General features: G+C 39.7%; 1 protein-coding gene across 2 annotated transcripts; it reads left to right on the forward strand.

Annotated features, from left to right (window-relative positions):
* Positions 1 to 5: 5 nt before the first annotated feature.
* HSPD1 (heat shock protein family D (Hsp60) member 1) lies at positions 6 to 10,780 on the forward strand. Of its 2 annotated transcripts, none has more exons than XM_067741120.1 (12): positions 6 to 146; positions 1,459 to 1,634; positions 2,676 to 2,928; positions 3,556 to 3,638; positions 4,451 to 4,546; positions 4,950 to 5,043; positions 6,140 to 6,308; positions 7,842 to 7,941; positions 8,512 to 8,757; positions 9,146 to 9,320; positions 9,566 to 9,744; positions 10,155 to 10,780. In XM_067741120.1, the coding sequence occupies exons 2-12, from the start codon at positions 1,461 to 1,463 to the stop codon at positions 10,305 to 10,307; spliced, it is 1,722 nt and encodes a 573-aa protein (XP_067597221.1). In that variant the 5' UTR covers positions 6 to 146; positions 1,459 to 1,460; the 3' UTR covers positions 10,308 to 10,780. The 2 variants fall into 2 exon arrangements, with proteins under 2 accessions (XP_067597221.1, XP_067597220.1); XM_067741119.1 differs by lacking the exon at positions 6 to 146 and adding an exon at positions 386 to 528.
* The last annotated feature ends 6,341 nt before the right edge of the window (positions 10,781 to 17,121 follow it).

Raw genomic sequence — 17,121 nt, forward strand, 5'->3', positions numbered from 1 at the left:
TCCCCCAGAAAAGGGGCGGCCGCACCTGTGCGCGCCACGATTCGTTTCCCGGGCTCTGCGCAGGCCACTGACGCGCGGACCGGTAGGCGGAAGGAAAGAGGAGCTCTTTCTAGGCTTTTCTAGGCTTTTCTAGGCCGCGAGCCGAGGTGAGAGTACTTACCCTTCACCTCCCCTCCCGGAAATGACGTGATTTGACCCTTGACTCACACAGAGCCCGGCGCTTCCCGGAAAGTTCTGGAACGGCGCGCCGCCCGGGAACTAGCCTAAACCGGCCGGAGAGGGCTAAGCCAGCTGGCCTGGCACGGCGCGGTGGGGAGGGGCGGGCCTGGCGCGCGGCGCGTGCAGATTGCAGGGCCCGGGCGGACTGGACGGGGGTGGGAGCCGCCTGCGCGCGCGCGCGCTGCGGAGGGGCGGGGGGAGCGGCGGAGGGAGGGGACACGGGCTCATTGCTGTGTGCGACCTGCGCTCTGTCCCTCACTCGCCACCGACGGCCTGTCTCGTCGCCCAGTAGCCGTGCCGCTGCCCCAGGTACGCGGCCGCACGCGCCGTCTCATCCATGCGCCTCGGACCCCGGAGCCGGCCTTCCCCCGCTGCTCTGAGCGGGGTGGCCGGCGAGAGCCAGAGCTTCCCCAAGGCGCCGCAGGCCTGGGCTCGCTGAGCCAGGCCCCATGGGTGCATGCAGGGGCCCATCACGTGCGGCGTGGATCGCTCGCCTGGGCAGGGCGCAGCTGGGAGGGCTTGCCCGGGGTGGGGTGTGGAGTCGGGGAAGTGTATTCACATGGTCCCTCCGATGGAAGCCACTTTGGTCGGGTGTAGGGTGCCGCGGGGTGGGGGCGGGGTGGTCGCAGCGCGTGGAAACGGCTTTTGGCCCCGCGAACAGATCGGGTACGGCGCATCTACCCTTGACCTTGCTGGGGCATCCTGATGGAAAGTCGCGTGGGGCCGCCCGGAGTGGGCAGAGCCGCCGCCCCCAGCTTCGCGGCCTTGCCTGCTGCACTGATGCAGTTGCCTCGAGTGGATACATGAAGACATTTTAGTAAGCGGATTTTTGCACCGTTAGGAATATTTTCATTCTCCTGGTCACTTGGGTTTGTAAATTGTCCCTTTCCTGTAGGCTTGGTTTTTCAGGGGACATTTGGAGCTGATTTGCCCCCAAGGCCATTTTAGCGCTGAAAGATTAACTCGTTTTTAGCGTCATGGGTAGGTGGCCGTGGGGAAGAAGGGTGTGCTTTTTGCTAGTGCTATAGGTCAGGCGTGGGGCGGCCACTTAAGGCTTGCGCTAGCAGCTGGTGTTTTGGGACGGTGGCGAGTTTCGAGGCCCAGCTGTAGTGGCTGGCAGAGGTCAGCCCAGCTCGCTTCTAACATTTCTTGTTCTGATGCACGGGTGTTATGTTTGTGTTGTAACACACCAGGGGTAGCGCTAGTATTGTACTGATGATCTGCTTGTTTCTCCCTCAGAAATGCTTCGATTGCCCGCAGTCCTTCGCCAGATTAGGCCAGTGTCCAGGGTACTGGCTCCTCATCTCACTCGGGCTTATGCCAAAGATGTAAAATTTGGTGCAGATGCCCGAGCCTTAATGCTTCAAGGTGTAGACCTTTTAGCTGATGCTGTAGCCGTTACTATGGGGCCAAAGGTATCAGTATTCTTACTTTGTTGTAATTTAGAGTATTGTTAAAGGAGTAACATTTTGTTGATGGCGAGAGTCACGGCAAGCTTTTGAACAGTGCTTTGGTATTCATAAACTGCTTCTGCCAAAGCAGAAGGAATTTTATTTTGTACAATGTGTGGTGTAATCCAGTGGTAACTCCTAGCTCAAGACGGATTGGTAAACTCGAGGTGGAATTAATCTCGTTTGCCTGTTTGAGTTAAATTTTGGATCCTTTCCCAGTAGTTAGTACCAGGCATAGAGGGAAAAATACAACGTCCACAATACCTTAAGTATGTGCTGGTAGGTGCTAGTTTAACCTAATGTTTTTCTACTGTCCCTTGGTTCCAAAGCACATTTAAAATTTTAAGTCTCACTTAGCAAGAGATTGATGAGTGAGGGGTAATAAGTAATTTGAGGAGACCTTTTTGAGGGTTGTGCACGGTGAAGTGATGCTTCATTTCAGGTTGAAGCCAGTACAAATATCAGAGTGATACAAACTATATAAAATATAGCATATGAATGCCTCACAAGAAGCTTTGGTTCAAATTCAAAAGCTGCCAATACTATTTGCACCATGTTTAAGATTTAATGTTGAACAACTCTGAAAGTGTGTATTGTACTTGTTAGTATTTTAGAAACTAAATTTTAAAACAAGTTTAAAAGTAAGTTTTCATAGTATTATTACAGCAGGTACTGGACAAAACTTAAGTATGAATTTTGTGAAGTCTGCTCTGGAATTTCATTATAATCTACCAAAGTGGTATTGGTTCATCTTGTATCATTGTATAAGAAAACATCTTTTAAGTCTCTAAAATTGTTATCATCCAAGGTTATGCACTTAGCAACAAAGGTCATTTTGTCTGAACTAAGAACATTGATGAACTTGCCCTTTAGATTCATGCTGTAGATCTGATAAAAATTGTCAGATGTTGCATTAAGGCTTTGAAGTAATTGCCTATTGTGAAAACTGCTGTATTGTAGGCTAAATAGTACTTACAGTGTGTGACTCTGTTTTCTCTGCAATAGGGAAGGACGGTGATTATTGAACAGAGTTGGGGAAGTCCCAAAGTGACAAAAGATGGTGTAACTGTTGCAAAGTCCATTGACTTAAAAGATAAATATAAAAATATTGGCGCGAAACTTGTTCAAGATGTTGCCAATAACACAAACGAAGAGGCTGGGGATGGCACCACTACTGCGACTGTACTGGCACGCTCCATTGCTAAGGAAGGCTTCGAGAAGATTAGCAAAGGTGCTAATCCCGTGGAAATCAGGAGAGGTAGGAATATCTCTTCATTGTCACCACAGTGTTTTGAACTGTCTGTTAAATTGTATTAGAAAGTTGACTCTTTCTTGTTTCTCCTCTCTCCTAAAAAAAAATCTTTTAAAATCTTAAAAAAAAAAAAAAATCACTTGCGTAGTGATCGAATTCCTATGTGGTGGGCACTGTGCTGGGTGGCAAAGAGGAAAATCTGACTAAGACGTTGCCTGTTGTCCACAGTCATCCATCCCTGTGTCTTTGTCCCCTGGTCCGCTTCTCCCACAAACCAAGTTTATTGGAAGTTACAGCATGTACCATTCACCTTGAAAGTAATAAGTTTAATGGGGATTAGAGCAGAGAGAGATGATACAGTTTTGATGTTTTACTTTAGTTATTTGGAAAGTAGGGCTAAACGAGGAACCAAGTCACCCAGGATGTCAGATGGGGTTTTTTAAAACAGTTTTTAAAGTTTCTGTTTCAGTGCATGCCATCCAACTCCCATGTGATTAGGAAAAGTACTGGTACAGAAGCAGTGCATAAGCGTTAAGGCATTGAAACACTTAACATGAATCAGAATTTTTACTTGATGTGGAGCCACGAGAGAATAAGCATATAATTCAAGAATAATATTTATTCTTGAACCAGGTGTGATGTTAGCTGTTGATGCTGTAATTGCTGAACTTAAGAAGCAGTCTAAACCTGTGACAACCCCGGAAGAGATCGCCCAGGTATGGATTTTTTATAACATTTTATGATAAAGTTAGAATTTTTTTTTAGTAACGTGATTTTATCCCATAATTACACGACAGTATCAGAATAGCAACATTACCCAGTCACCAACATTGGAAGCATTTTTCTTACTGCTAATGCATTTGGAAATTTCCCCGACCAGGGATGGAAGCCGTGTCCCATTTAGTGGAAGTGCAGAGTCTTAACCAGTGGACCACCAGGGAAGTCCCCATAATTTGGCTCTTAATGAGTTCTCATTTTAGTTCTACATGACTGAGTAAAAACTCATTTGTATGTGTAGAAAATGTTCTTTGGCCATTTATCAAAGGTGCATAATTTTGTCATGTTCTAATATTGCCACGTTTGCCAAGGGGAAGAAAGTAACAGGGTCAGCTTCCTTCTTTTCTCTTTTTCTTTCGTTTTTTGTTTTTTTGGCCACACCACGTGGCTTGTGGGACCTTAGTCCCGGACCAAGGATTGAACCCGGGTCCCTGCAGTGAAAGCTCCAAGTCCTAACCACAGGACCACCAGAAATTTCCTCTTTTCTGTTTTTGTTTAAAAGAATAATTGTGTGTTTATTTCATATCTTTCAAAAATAATGTGGCCAAATACTGGATTTTTTAAAAAAATGAAAACAGGATCAATACTTCATTACAATTATTATGCCATAAAATCCCCTCCCTCTTTCTCACTGCCACCATCACCCTCCCTCTAGCTTCCCACCAAGGATCTATCAATTTGGAAGTTACTGAGAAAAGGGAGGGGAGTTGATTGCGGACAGTAGCTTTACCTTTCAATTTGATTGTTTCAGGTTGCTACGATTTCTGCAAATGGAGACAAAGAAATCGGCAGCATCATTTCTGATGCGATGAAAAAGGTTGGAAGAAAGGGCGTTATCACAGTAAAGGCAAGTGCGTTTTTAATGACACATAGGAATGAGGTGTCTGATAATCTTGAGTTTTATAAATATAAAAATTTGATCTATATGTGTTTCCAAAAGTATATTCCATATAATTCTTTCATGTGTAATATTGGCACCTGTATAGAATAGAGTGCCTTCTGTATTCTGTGTGAAATATTAACCTTTGCCTTCGGGAGTAAATCAGTCCTAACTTAGATGATACTGCCTTCTAGCTGTAAAAATTAGTTCACATGCATACATGTATTCTTGCAGAAGTGGAGTTGGATGCCCTGGGACATTTGCATATTCCTATCTGGATTCCTTATGAGAAGTGGGGACTGTTAATTGGTCTATACAGTTTTTGTTTCTTTAATGAAATTCACATAACGAATTCTTTGACTTTTCATAGGATGGAAAAACACTGAATGATGAATTAGAAATTATTGAAGGCATGAAGTTTGATAGAGGGTATATCTCTCCATACTTTATTAATACATCAAAAGGTAAGAGCAAATCAGTAACTAAGTTTTTTTTTTTTTTTTAACATAGTTTGCTATGTGACAACCTGAGGGCATTAGTCAGTGTCAGACCTCAAAAGTAAATTCATATGTTCCTCACATTTCTATGGATTTCTTGCTTATGATGCTGTCGACCACTCAGCATTTTCCCAAAGTCGAGCTCTGAAACACTAGTTCTGTAGAATGTGAGCAAGTTTCTATTTTATGGTAAAGTAAGTGTTGGACATGCTGAGTGAACAGAGTCAAACAATTTCTTACTGTGAGACTTCTAGAGGCTTAAAAATGATCATATATAATGTGAGTTTCCAAATAGGTGATGTAGAATGTGGATTTTCTTAAACTTACTTGATTACAGAACACTTTTCTCATGGTTTTTCTCTTGGACTTAGAGTAATATGGAACACACTGGAAAATGCTGCACGGCTGCACCAGTGTGGACTGGCGTGAGCAAGAAGTTAGACAGGTTTTGAGGGTGAGCAGAGAAATAGAAGTTTGATGTAGAATAATTATGACAAGATGATTCTGGAATAAGTTATCTACTTGGAACAACTTACCATTAAGCAGAAAGGAGCTGGTGCCCCTAAACTAGACCACCACACATCCATTGCATCTGAACAGGGATGAGGAGAAAAATGCAAATTGGAAGAAAGCATCATCAGACACAATGGAAAAGGTTGTGATCCGACACCTTTAGAAGCAGACTGAGAGCTCACCAGGGGACTGGGGCAGTAATGGCAAATTCACTTATGTATTATTTATAATAGTTATATATTTATTTATTACTCTCTTCTCCTACTTGAATGAAAACTTCTAAAGGGCAGAGTTTTATTTTCACTTTTTTTCCCACTGATCTACCTCAAGAGTCTAGAACAGTGCCTGGCACTGGCACCCAATCAGTGATGAATAACAGTGAATAAATAAATAAAAGAAAGTTCATGTATATGAGAAATGAAAGGAAAAACATGAACTCATCAATCACTTTTAAAGTGTACTGGAGCTTTGGTTTAGAGGTTTTTCTAAATCGCAGTCATTTTCAGGATAATGTTCTAAAGTTGGTTAGAAATGTTCTTTGCTTTTGCAGGTCAGAAATGTGAATTCCAAGATGCCTATGTTCTGTTAAGTGAAAAGAAAATTTCTAGTGTCCAGTCCATTGTTCCTGCTCTTGAAATTGCCAATGCTCACCGTAAGCCCTTGGTCATAATTGCTGAAGACGTGGATGGAGAGGCTCTAAGTACACTCGTTTTGAATAGGTAATAGGCAGTGGTATTTGGTTTACGTTTCTGTGTGGAAGGCAGTTACTTGTATTGATGTTTGAAATCTCCATTATGTACCTTCACATTGAACTACTTGTGTTTGTATAATATTAGTGTGAATCATGAACCCTTAGTCCAGTTATGATTCTGTCTTTTTTGAATGGGGTCCCAGAGTCCTTAATGTTTTGTGCAACTTTCTCGTAAGATAGCCTAAGTGTTTACAGTTGTTTTGAAGATAAATGACTTGAGTTTTATTCTTTTTTTTTACAAAAAGACTTCTGGAAAAAAATATTTTCACAATTACAATTTTTCATGGGAAGAGGTAAACAACTACTATCTGTTAAAAGGAAAATTTTGTTAATGAGTAGTCTGAAATAGAGAAATTGGTACTCAACCTAAAGTAAGTTGAGGTCTATTCTTTTAATTTTTTTAATCTATAGTTTAATGTATTACTTTTTACTTTAAGATAGATAGTGTTAACGCTATAAACAGAATTTCAGGGCATTGTGAAAATACATATTATTCCTAATCTTAGAACTGAGGTACATTAGAAATGAGTCTCCAATTTTCATTGTAATGGAAATGCACAAATGAAATAGGTATATATTAGAGAATTGAGTACTTTGACCTAAGTGAGTTTACTTATTCTGGAATGTTTGTAGACTGGATATGCTTTTGGGATTATGAAAAAGCCCTAGAGATTGTGGGATTTGAAGCTGAAATAGAAAAACAGTAGGCCTGAAGAGTTTTCATTGAGCCATTTTACTGGTAGCTGTAAAGTTGTATCTCCAGTTTACTTCACATATCATCAGAGGTTAAGTAACCCTCTGATTTTTATTTGGCTCCTTAATAAAATTGACCAGTTCTTAGTTTGTACATTCCTTCCATTTCAGTCTGGTCTCAAATGGGCATTTTTAAAATGTATATTCTGAGTATTCATTACCTGATTAAAATGTAGGTAAGCTTAATGATACTCCCAGCAATATTTACATTTATAAACGAACTGAATTAAAAATACTGCTTGCTCGGAATATAGCCAGTATTATATAACTATAAATGGAGTATGTAACTTTAAAAATTCTGAGTCACTGTGTGAAATATATAGTATTGTAAATCAACTATACTTCAATAAAAAAGAAGAAACTGCTCAATCTTGACTTTAATAGCAACTTAATCTAATACTAAATGGAACCCATGGGTTAAGGGTAAATGCTGATTAGATGATCTCCAAATTTAATATATAGTAATTCTAATTTTCACAAACTATAAAATAGTTATCACTATTTACATGTTTTCAACTGGAAAGGTCAGCATGTAAGGTTAACAGTTTATTAAGAAGGTAAGCAGATACTGGCAAATATGGATAAATGGAAAATTGCCCTTTCCTGTCTCAACTTGACCAAAAGTTGCTAGGGAGCAAAAAATAAAAATCTTTTTAAAGTGTAGTTTCCTAAGTAACCTTAGTTGTCAGAACTTGAAGTAGACAGACATTTTTATAAAATTTAAATCTTATTAATAACTTCTTAACAGGCTGAAAGTTGGTCTTCAGGTTGTAGCAGTCAAAGCTCCAGGTTTTGGTGACAATAGAAAGAACCAGCTTAAAGACATGGCTATTGCTACTGGTGGTGCAGTAAGTAAAATAAATGTGATGTTGGTTTACTGAATGTTATTTATACATCCTGGTCTGAAATTTATAGGCAGAATTCACATTTTCATAGTCAGATACTACCATCTGAAATGTTTACTTAATCTGTGTTTTTATTAGATGTTTAGGAGGCAGAGATTGGGTTAAATAGTGATAAGGTCCCTTTTTAACTCGCCAAGAGTCTGGCCCAAGAATGGGCTTACTGACTAACCTGTTTTCAAGAATGTAGTAGAAAAGACATGGATGGGATCTAAGAGTTAGGCCTAGGGTCTAGTTTTGGTTGCACCAAAAGTATGGCCTTAGGTGAGTTTTCTGAGTTCACAGTTTTCTCAAAGTTAATAATTGAGAATTAAGTGAGAAGTTGGAAATGTCATGAAAGACTATATTCAGACTGTTTAGTCTAGCTTTGGTCTCGAAATCTCACATTTCAAAGAAACACAGTATTGCAAGATGTTTCTTTTATCAAAATACCTGTAGGATATATTACCAATGAACTTGGTGTAATGAAAAAACCTGTAATCTGTAATTTGTTCATTCTATAAAATGTTTTTGTAGGTATTTGGAGAAGAAGGACTAACTCTAAATCTTGAAGATGTTCAGCCTCATGACTTAGGAAAAGTTGGAGAGGTCATTGTGACCAAAGACGATGCCATGCTCTTGAAAGGAAAAGGTGACAAGGCTCAAATTGAAAAGCGTATTCAAGAAATCATCGAGCAGTTAGATATTACAACTAGTGAATATGAAAAGGAAAAATTGAATGAACGTCTGGCAAAACTCTCAGATGGTGTTGCTGTGCTAAAGGTAAGATGCATTGTTATAAATAAGCTTCTTGGGTTCTAAGCCCAAGATGACTGTTTCTGTGGTATGTAACCAAAATACTTAGGGAATCAACTTCCTTGTGGAGATATTTATTATATAAAATTGCTTTACTGAAACATTCCTTCCTTAAAGCCAGAATTGAACTTGTAGTGGGTGAGTTGTGTGGGAACAGATGTTTTGTTAATAATTAGTCTAGAGTCTGACTTGTGAGACACTATTAGCTGTTTAATCACGTAGTTACTTGTAACAAATAGGCAACCTTTTTAAAATTGCTTTTTAAGTAAACTAGGTGCTTTTTAATGACTCTTTTGGCAGTCAGCTTCTTGAATGGGAGAAGACATGCTAACTGGAATTCTTTTTTAATCTTTAGGTTGGTGGGACAAGTGATGTTGAAGTGAATGAAAAGAAAGACAGAGTTACAGATGCCCTTAATGCTACACGAGCTGCTGTTGAAGAAGGCATTGTTTTGGGAGGGGGCTGTGCCCTGCTTCGGTGCCTTCCAGCCTTGGATTCAATAACTCCAGCTAATGAAGATCAAAAAATTGGTAAAAAGTTACCTTAGTAATGAGTTTACTTGTAGCCTGATTTTAGTCTTTCTGTTGTTAGAATTATATTGTTGCTGCCACTAGATGGAATAAGAAGTCATAAAGCAATTTCCAGAATAACAAAAGTAGAATAGCACTGATGTCAGAGATCTTTCAGGGGGAATCTGTACTCTCACAAGTAGAATTGTGCTATAATAATTACAAAGGAAAGAACTAAATTTGCTAAAAATTTATTTTCTTTATAGGTATAGAAATTATTAAAAAAGCACTCAAAATTCCTGCAATGACCATTGCTAAGAATGCAGGTGTCGAAGGATCGTTGATAGTTGAGAAAATTTTGCAAAGTTCTTCAGAAATTGGTTATGATGCTATGCTTGGAGATTTTGTGAATATGGTGGAAAAAGGAATCATTGATCCAACTAAGGTAAATAGTTCACCAGTGTCTAAAAATACTTTCAAGAACTCTTCATTAAGTCTTGTTAATTTATTTCTTTTTAATTAATTTATTTGGTTGCGTCGGGTCTTAGTTTTGGCACACGGGATCTTGCGGTGCAGTGCGCAGGCTCTTTGTTGAGCACAGGCTTCTCTCTTGTGGCACATGGGCTCCAGAGCATGCAGGCTCAGTAGTTGCGGCGCATGGGCTTAGTTGCCCTGTGGCATGTGGGATCTTAGTTCCCTGACCAGGGATCGAACCTGCGTCCCCTGCATTGCAAGGCAGATTCTTTTTTTTTTTTTGCAAGGCAGATTCTTAACCACTGGACCACCAGGGAAGTCCCAAGTCTTGTTAATTTTTTACTAAGGAAAAGTAATATTTTATCAAAACTTTTTTCCTAGGTTGTAAGAACTGCATTACTGGATGCTGCTGGAGTGGCCTCTCTGTTAACTACAGCAGAAGTTGTAGTCACAGAAATTCCTAAAGAAGAGAAGGATCCTGGAATGGGCGGAATGGGTGGGATGGGTGGTGGGATGGGAGGTGGCATGTTCTAATTCCTAGAATAGGGCTTTACCATCATTAATGAGCTGTGAGAGGAAGCTCAAGGCAGCGTTCCTCACCAATAACTTTGAGAGGTCAGTTACAGGAGATGACTGAAGAAAAGGCTGGCTGATGTTTAAGAAAATCACTATAACCATCAGTTACTGGTTTCAGTTGACAACATAGAATGGTTTACTGCTGTCATTGTCCATGCCTACAGATAATTTATTTTGTATTTTTGAATAAAGACATTTGTACATTCCTGGTAAATGAGTATAAGAGCCATGCACCAATGTACTGCTTTCAACTTAAATCACTGAGGCATTTTTACTACTATTCTGTTAAAATCAGGATTTTAGTGATTGCCATCAACAGATGAGAAGTTAAGAAGCAGCCTTTCTGTGGAGAGTAAGAATAATTGTGTACAGAGTAGAGCAATATCCAATCATGTGACAACCTTTGTGTAATAAAAATTGTTTAAAGTTAATTGTGTTAGCCTTTCTGTGATCTAGAGGATATGAGGAATGAAAGAAAGCCAATTGAAGAGGGAGGGGTAAGGTAAGGTTTGACCCAAGTGTTAAAATGTTATTCTCCCTATAGTTAGTTTCCTTATGTTTCTCTGTTTATCTTTGCTGCAGACTGGATTATATTATTACATTGGTAATGGGGGAAATTTTGAAAGGTGACAACTCTGAATGTTGTATGTGTTGAGGTTTGGCCATAAAGAAAAGGGGAGCTTGTTTCTTTTAAGGGTTATGGTTACTGTTCCGGAGTCTCAGCATCACAGATAAGCAGTGGGTTCCCTGCTAGGTACCCACAAGTGAGGAGGGCAGGGTTTACAGTATGAGTGTACTTCAGTGGAAAGGAGAGGTGTGCCATTCAAGCATAATGAATAGCAGGGAAGGGCATCCACAACTTGATAATGCACAGCCCAGTGTGATCACCTTTATAAGAACTTGAAATGGGTTTCAGTCTCAATGCACTTGGTCTTTATTAGATAAAACAGTATAGAAGTATGCCTTTTAAAACAGCTGTGTGTGCATCCGTGTGTGTGTGTGTGTGTGTGTTGGGGACAGATACTGATTTGCAAGATAGAAAGAACGTTGCTTTCTAATTTAAAGCACAAGATCTTATGCAACAAGAACATAAAGTTTTTTTACTTTAACCTGTGTCAAGAATGTAGTCTTATCTTGGAGCTATAGAATCGATCTGCTCGGTGGTAAGGAACTCCAGTCTGTTGCTCAGTTTGGCCCTGGGGTTGCTGCTAAGAGGTCTGGTATAAGGTAGGCACTGAGGCAAATGTTTCTACTTTCCTTATCTAGTATGAATAGTTTGGACAGGAATAGAAGGAAAAATAAAGTCCATCACAGATCAAAAGTCAAAATCACTTGAAATCCTGTACCTAGAAATACCTTCGCTTTGTTAACTTGGTTGGGTTAGAAAAAATGACAAGAGATTAGAGGGGACTGACTGAATGAATAAAAGGCATTTTAAACAAAACTTGTCTAGACTGTACTTACGGTTATTCAAGTGGCAAAAGGCAACCTAGCTAGTAGTATCAAGGGTTGGAGGAAAAGAGAAACCATGGGGAATGGTTTTATATAGTTTGTATTTTAAAGGCCAAACGAAATGAGTAGAAGAATAGGTGTAAGAAATGAGAAACACTGGGACTTGAAAGATTTCTAGGTGCTTTTTTTTTTTCCTGGTTGCTGTTTGATCAGAGAGAATGACTAGAGCCTAAAGAGATCAACAGGAGAGGAAAATTTACTAGGTGTTATGTGCTAGGCCCTGGGCTAAGTCCTTGGATTTTTTTTTTTTTTTTTTTTGCGGTACGCGGGCCTCTCACTGTTGTGGCCTCTCCTGTTGTGGAGCACAGGCTCCGGACGCGCAGGCTCAGCGGCCATGGCTCACGGGCCCAGCCGCTCCGTGGCATGTGGGATCTTCCCGTACCGGGGCACGAACCCGTGTCCCCTGCATCGGCAGGCGGACTCTAAACCACTGCGCCACCAGGGGAGCCCAGTCCTTGGATTATTTTAACCCTTAGAACAAACTTGGATTAGGAATTACTTATCAAGCCTATGCTACAGTTAGTAAACCGAGGCTCTGAATGGTTAAGTAATTTACACAAAGTCTCAGAGCTATTAAGTGGTAGACCCCAGATTTGAACCAGGGTTTAATTGAAGAGCTTAAACCAAAGAACAAGCCTGGAATGAACCCCTAAGCCAGGATCTAGGCAATTTTAAAAAACCCGAAAGCTGCAGCCAGAGAAATCAATACAGATAAATGGGGCAATTCCCTTTTCCCTTTGACTAGAATAACTGCACAAGGTGATGGCAGTTTTGGAGAGATGACAGAGAGGAGCAAGAGTATCAAGGATCAAGATGGTTCCTTCAGGTACCATTTGGTCAAGACTAAAATCCTGTACCTAGAAATACCTTGGTATAAGGTATTTATACCAAGAGTATCAAGGATCAAGATGGTTCCTTCAAATACCATTTGGTCAAGACTAAAGATGCTAGTGACTAGGTGAGGAAGCAGGAATGGTAGATCTCAGGATACCTGCACTCATGGAAATCCCTTGGGAAACCACACAAAATAACAATATAATGTCCAGGCCCCAATTGCCTTGCTGTGAAAGCGAGCAGGATTTATTTGAACAGCACAGGCTTTTCAAGGCAAAAATTTTGCAGGAGTGTGTTACAAATCTATGAGCCTGAGAGAGAAAAGGGGCATGGAGGGGACACAAACACACCCAATATTTAGCCCTGACCATGGAGGTGAACTTTTATAAAGACAGCCGGATCTGCTTTAAAAATGGATAAAGGAGTAATCAAGGAAAAAGGAATGCCACTATGAAGTCAGATCCTGCTATTTCAGGAAAAGAGTTGAGAAAATAGATTTTTTCTACTGCAATCTGGGCAGTTCCAGGTAGGCTTAAGTGTTAGAGAATCTCAAACCTAAAACATGTCTTGGGGCACATGACTAGAGGTATCTCCCTGGTCCTTGCAAACAAGAGCATCTCTGAACTGATGATTCTCGAACTGGGTTAAATATAAGGGACTGTCTATATTGGAGTAAGTGGTTGATGAAACCAAAAATTTTAAGAAAAATGGAGTATAGTTAACTACCAAATTGAAGATAATCATTGTGAATTTAGTAGCCTTCAAAGATCTCTATCTTTGAGGAATTCCCTGGTGGTCCAGTGGTTAGGACTCAGCGCTTTCACTGCAGGGGCCTGGTTCAATTCCTGGTCGGGGAACTAAGATCCTGCAAGCCACAACACGCAGCCAAAGAAAAAAGGTCTCTATCTTTGTCACCAAAAAATGGCCTAACGATATCATTGACAGCATTGGTGCCCATCACCAATTCCTGGGCACATCCGTAGCACCTGATTTTTGTCTCTAATACTGGTTTCCACCAAACGGGAATAGGATTCTTTGAATAGCAGTGGAGTCCATGCCTTGGGACAGAAAAAAAAATCAGGATGAATCTGGAACACCCTGTCGCTGCCTGACAGCAAGAATACTTTCAAAAATATCCAGGGCAGTTTTTTTGTTTGTTTTTAAACTAACCCAAAGGGTTTCCACTGGCCAAGTTAGGACATTTTGAGTGTCAGTAATAACAGATAATGATAGTGAATTAGAACAAAGCCAAGAGTTCATGATGATATTCAAAAGAAGGAAGTGAATGTGAAGACTAGAAAAAGATACTTCCAATATAAACTAGTGAATATTGTATGTTTAATGCCCTACTGATGTTACGAAGCCAGAATATATAAGTATGTACCTGGTTATAAAGTATAGATTATATTTGTGTTTCTATACAAGTGAAGACAGGAAGGAGTAAAATAATAGTGAGAGAACCAAAGAAAGAAAGTAGGAACTGAACCAAGGGTAGGAAGAACGAGCAGTATTGGTAGTCTCATATCATAATCAGTAGAAGGGGAGTCCAGTAACCAACTAGCACTGGTCATGAATAATCAAATGAAAGAACATCCAAAAATGGGTTTTAAGATAATAAATTTTCCAGATTCCCCAGAATTTAAAATTTGAAGTTAACCTCCCAAAGAATGAAACATTGGAGCTGAACTCAAGAACCTCATGAATGTTGATACATTCGTGAGACATTTTCTATTTATACTGACAAATCGGGTCAAAATATCACAACACAAGTTAGGTACTGACAACCACACAAAACTTGAAGAGTACTTCATTTCCAGGAAAGATACCAAGTTTCTAAGCATTAAAATCTCTGAAACACAAAGGATGTAAGAACCTCATGATGTAACAAGTTTTGATACAAAAAGGATAAACAACAAGGTCCTATTGTATAGCACACAGAACTATATTCAATATCTTATGATTAAACCATAATGTAAAAGAACATTAAAAAAAGAATGTGTATGTGTGTGTGTGTGTGTGTGTATATATATATATATATATATATATATATATATATAACTGAACCACTTTGCTGTACAGCAGTAATTAACACAGCATTGTAAATCAACTATACTTCAATTAAAAAAAAACAAACAGAATTCCCTGGTGGTCCAGTGGTTAGGACACCTCGCTTTCACTGCCGAGGGCCAGGGTTCCATCCCTGGTTGGGGAACTAAGATCCCACAAGCCACGTGGCACAGCCAAAAAACAAAAAAAGAAGGGACTCACCCTAAGGTTCAAGGCTCAGAATCACATTGGCCTGTGCTTCCAGGTTACACATCCCCACCAAGAACCTAACAGTCGGTTACCAACATCCTGCAACCTCAGCTGGTCTAAGATGGTGTCTTCTTGAGTCTAACTAATATACTGAATGTCCAGAAGGATATAAAAAACTCTCAAACAGGCAACCTCAGGAGAAATAGAAATAATAAATATAAGAAGCTGAAATAGTAACACTCATATCATTTATGTGTAAATATTATTATTATATCATTATAACTGTGGGGTTTTCTGTCTCAACACGTTTAAGACATTCAAGAGAATCTGATATATTGAATTTGCAATTTTAATTAAATGCAATTTTAATTAATTAGAAGTCTTTGAATCTATAATATTTAAATGTTCAGGGAAATTTATTTTAATTTCATACACTCAGATTGATCAGTTATATAAGCAGTATGTGAATATCTAGAGAAATGCTATTTAATTTTAAAAGAAATTTCATTAATAAATTCATAGATTAATAAATTAGACATTAAACAAGGTACAAATGAAAGTATTTTACCCCTTGCTGCAAAGCCCCTCTGACATTTAAAAGAACAACAAACTCAAAGAATGGTCCTTACCAACATGTAAGGAATTCCAGGGCAACTGAGGGGAAGGAGTAGATGAGGGATATCAGTGGATCTATAGGAAGTTAGAAAGTTGATGGATAAGTGATGTGACTTAGAGTTGATATAATTATAACCTAAGAACCTGAAGAAGGAATACAAGAAACAAGGTACTTAGTACCACAGAACTTCCCCAGAGATTTAGCATTTGGACTCATTGGATACTGGAGTCTAGGGAATCAGGTAAGGCCAAGTGTGGGAGTGGAAATGAGGGTGAAATTAGCTGAAGGATTACTGAGATATTGGACTCCTAGGTCTCCTCCCGTTTCCCACACCACCAGGTAACTATTGCCTACAGTTAATTCTCTGTGGAAATTGAATAGGAATGAACCTCAGCCTGGGACACCAGAAAGAGCAGAGAGCTGGGGTAAGAGAGGGACCTAAAAGATTAAGGGAAAGCCTACATTCCAAACTGTGAGACCCTCAGTCCCTTACTAAACTTTCAGAATGCCAACAGCCAGGCATTATTTCTACTCCATCTGTCCCTCTTCCTATTCCCAGCCCCATATTTCTCTAGGGCAAGAGATAGAATCCTTATGTAGGAAAACCGTGAAAAAAGACCTCTAGATTCTGCCATTTGGGGAGTCTGCCAGTGAAAAGGCTGGCTCACCCGGTCACCTCACAGTGAAACTCACCAGTCAGTATGCCCCCTCTTAATTCCAGTAAACCGTATAGTAACTTGCCTTCAAATATTAACGGACAAACAAGAACCATTAGACAGTCGAGGAAGCCTTCAATGTGAGAATAGCAAAACCCAGAAGGAGCCTAAGGGAAACTTAGTATCTTAAGAAAGATGAGATCTTGTTTCCTTAAAAGAAGAAAGCTATGAAATAAAGGAACAATTAGAAAACAAACCAAAAAAATCTTGGAAATTAAAACTATGGCAAATATAAAATTAACTGAAAGGTCTGAAAGACAGAATTGAAGAAATCTAAAAGGCAGAAGAAAAACAGATGGAAAATAGGAGGAAAGAAGATACGGATTTAATACAAGAAATAAAATGTCTAAATACTCAGGAATTCCTGAATGAAAGAACCAGAGAATATGGATAGGAGGAAATTATCAAACAAATAATTGAAGGAAATTCCCCAGGACTCAAAGAAATGAGCCTGTGACTGAAAGGATCTGTAAGTTGCCCTGCACAATTAATAAAACACAGGGCAACACGACCGATCAGCATGCATTTCCAGACTACCCAAGTTAAAGAGTAGATTTTAAAAGCTTCTAGAGACCAAAAAAAGGATGCTAAAACGAAGTACTGGTTATAAGAATGGCATCAGACTTCTCAAGAGCAGTACCAGGTGCCAGAATACAATGAAGTCAGATTTTCAAATTATGGGGGATGGGAGGGATTATTTTTAATGTGGCGTTCTATACTCAATCAAGTGTGAATATAAAACAATGACATCTTCAGATACTCAGGGATTCTAAAAATTTAGCTCCCATTCGCCCTTTCTTAGGAAGCCACTAGAGGATTTCCTCAGCATTTTGAGAGT

Source organism: Pseudorca crassidens, chromosome 6, assembly GCF_039906515.1.
Source record: "Pseudorca crassidens isolate mPseCra1 chromosome 6, mPseCra1.hap1, whole genome shotgun sequence".
NCBI classification, from domain to species: domain Eukaryota; kingdom Metazoa; phylum Chordata; class Mammalia; order Artiodactyla; family Delphinidae; genus Pseudorca; species Pseudorca crassidens.